Source organism: Rutidosis leptorrhynchoides, chromosome 2, assembly GCF_046630445.1.
Source record: "Rutidosis leptorrhynchoides isolate AG116_Rl617_1_P2 chromosome 2, CSIRO_AGI_Rlap_v1, whole genome shotgun sequence".
Classification (NCBI taxonomy): Eukaryota; Viridiplantae; Streptophyta; class Magnoliopsida; order Asterales; family Asteraceae; genus Rutidosis; species Rutidosis leptorrhynchoides.
In genome coordinates, this window is record NC_092334.1 from 343536360 (window position 1) to 343539525 (window position 3166).

At 40.6% G+C, this 3166-nt stretch overlaps 1 protein-coding gene across 1 annotated transcript; it reads right to left on the reverse strand.

Moving 5' to 3' along the window:
* Positions 1-1682: 1682 nt before the first annotated feature.
* LOC139888880 (uncharacterized) lies at positions 1683-2388 on the reverse strand. Its single transcript, XM_071871862.1, has 2 exons — positions 2118-2388; positions 1683-2002 (listed from the first exon to the last, which is right to left on the reverse strand). Exons 1-2 carry the CDS (start codon positions 2386-2388, stop codon positions 1683-1685), a joined length of 591 nt encoding a protein of 196 aa, XP_071727963.1.
* Positions 2389-3166: the final 778 nt, after the last annotated feature.

The following is a 3166-nucleotide window of genomic DNA, read 5'->3' on the forward strand; positions in this document are numbered from 1 at the left end:
AGAAGAGGGTGGACGTAACTCGCCGAGTAGATCCTGAGAAAGTGTCAGATCAAAAGGTGGAGTAGATCCGGAATTTCTCTGGGCAGTGGTAGCTCTGGATAAGTCCTGGAGTCTGGTGAGAATGTAACGTGCGGCCCTGCTGATGGTTCCATGTACATCAATCATAGAGGCAGTACTGGTGTGGATTACTTCTCCCCTAGGATGCTCATTTCTGAGTTCTTCGAAGAATGTCATTAATTGTATCTTTATTATCTCAAAGTCTTCATACGAGGATCTCAGCAAAACGTGTTGATAGTTTGGCACAGAGTGGTTAACAGGCGGAGTTGGAAAGAGGTGAAGATTATCCCGGAATCAAATAGTCGTGTAGCTGCTTTTCTGTAGATCTCATGAAATCCATATTTGAAGGTGAAACTTGGATCCGTTGATTCATTGAAGATATGCCTGAGTTTTCCTGTCATAAACGTGGCTAGGTTGACTCTGGTTGGATCCAAATGAGAAAAAGGGTTGTTTTGATTTTCCTCTTCCATTACAACTGGTTGTAATTCTTTGATAATCAGATTGGCATGATATTGATGGTCACGTAGATCACTATTCTATCTGGTGTGCTTTGAAAATCATCACTTGCTAAGAGAACGAAGAGATCATGAAGTTTATTGATTAACACATTATCAATATGGAAAGTCGGGCATCCAGTAGATTCGTCAAGATATCTTCTGATGAGAGTAAGTAGTGCTCGTTGGTCAGTTGAGAAGGGAAATGCAGATCTGGCTAAGGCGTTGTAAACCTTAGCGTAAATGACTTTCTGATCTCGGCAGAATCTTGTTTCGTGAATAGTTCGTACTACTGAGTCGTGCTCTCTTTGCCTTTCTTCTCTGAAGTTGTGATTGTGAAGTGCTGTGATAAAGTCTTAAATGTGTTCTTCTAGCAGTTCATTATCGTCTTCTTCTCTTTGTAGGTATAGACTATATTGTGCCTCGATATCTTTTATCTGATCCTTTAAATGAAGCATTAAGATGATCGTGGAATGAGGAATAGCTTCTAAGATATCCTCAAATTCATCGTTATCATTGATGAATGAGATCATGTCGGTGTAACTAAATATGACGGGGACTTCTATGAAATTGGACGGAGGAGAGTCCGGCTCTTCTTGTCCTGATGTTGTCAGGAGAGAGCGAGTATCAACCGAAACATCTGTGACTTGATGATCTTCCTCGTCATCATCAGTAGTTGAACTATCAGGAAACTCATCAGATAAATGAGATTCTTTTGTGTTCGGTGGTCTTGCTTCTCTGTTGGCAGGGTCAATCTCTTTATCTTTCAAATCAGATGGTTCATTGACTGTCTTTCTAAGACGAATCACCATTCTATTGTTTTGATCTTCCGTCTCAAGCTGCATGATTTCTTCAATACGTTTCTTTGTTTCTTCAGCGCTGAGCTGGATTATATTAGTTTCGTCCTCCGTTTCTTCTTCCTCCTCTTCCTCTACTTCTTCCTCTATTTCCATTTCCTCCTCAGATTCTTCTATTTCTTTATCGGGATCCTCTTTTTCCATTTTGAAATCTTCACCCGTTTGCTAATTATCCATTAACATACCGGTAGCTGGTGGAGACTCATCATCAGAAGTAATCTGTCTGGCGAAAATAGTACAGATCTCCTCATGTTCAAAGAAACAGGTAGGCCGGTCAATTCGGTAAGTAACGCTCTCTCCATGTGATCGTAAGACCATAATTTGATTGTACATCAATGACAGTCCTAGCCATGTTCATGAACGATCGTCCTAAGACGATAGGGTTATTGAGGTCTTCCTTGATATCCATAACTATGAAATCTGTAGGATACAAGAATATATTGACTTTCACCAATATGTTTTCAACTTTGCCTTTAGGATATATGATAGTGTGGTTGGCAAGCTGGATAGTTATTTTGGTTGCTGATAAGTCTCCCAGCTCTAATCTCTTAAAGAGAGAATAGGGCATGAGGTTAATGCTCGCTCCTAAATCAGCTAAAGTATGAATGGTTCTAGATTGGTAGATCGAACATGGGAAACTAAATCGTAACCTATTTCCTAGTTTCTTAGGTAGAGTATTTCTGAGTAGTGGGGAGCTTTCTGCACTTACCGGAAATTTTATCTTCAACTGGCATTCGTTCCTTTGTAGAGAGAAACCTTCGTATATATCTACTCCGGTTAGGTAATTTGGACATGGTATGCAAGAATTTATCGTCAAGATTGAAGGTATCAAGCTTCTCCGGATCATTCTTGAGTCTTCCAGGATAGGGTACACGAACACGATTCGGTGGAGGTGTCTTCAGTACGTCATCAGACTTCTTCTTTAGTCTGGCTGACCTTTTTCTGGGTATAGGTTTCTCCTCTGGGGTGATTGAATCCATTTGTTTTTCTTCTTCTATGTGGGAAGTTTGGATGGTATTACTAGGCAATCTTCCCTACGGTCAGACCTCAAGGCGTTGAGATAACTGTCTGAGCTACGTTTCTAAACTTTTGAGCAGAGCCAATTGATTTCTCATGAGTACTTCCGTCTGGTCTTGTCTAGATGATGTTCTCTGATTTAGCTGGTGTTGACCTTGAATGAACTGGTTGATATCTTTTTTTCGGTTCCGAGAGCTGAGTTGGTTGCTTTTGTAATATGGTTAGCAGGAGGGTTCTTTGCTGGTGGTGGACCAATGAATGGTAGAGGTTTATCATAGGTTAATTGTTGTTGAGGATAAGGTGGGAATCGAAAACGAGGTGGGTTACTTCTTTGAAACTGGTTTCCTCTGTATTTCTGATTAAATCCGGGGTTTTGCTGACATGCAGGGTATTGAATGTAACATACTGAACCCTCATGGTTTTCGTACTCAACCTGATATTCTTCTATTAGTGGTTGATTAGTATAGTTAGTGTTGGCCTGAACCTGTTTAACTTGTTGCGGTTGTTTCTTCAGGTCTCCGAGTTGTTTGGCAAGAGAATCCATCTTATCCGTGAGAGTTTTGGTGGCCTCTATTTTAGTATTGAGTGCAGAGAGAGGGGCAGATGATGAAATTAGTTTACCACTGTTCCAAGCATGATAATGCATTGTCATGTTTTTGAGCAAATCTCATGCTTCATCTGCGATTTGGTTCATCAGATTTCCCTAAGTTGCTGCATCAATCGTCATTCTGTGATGCACTG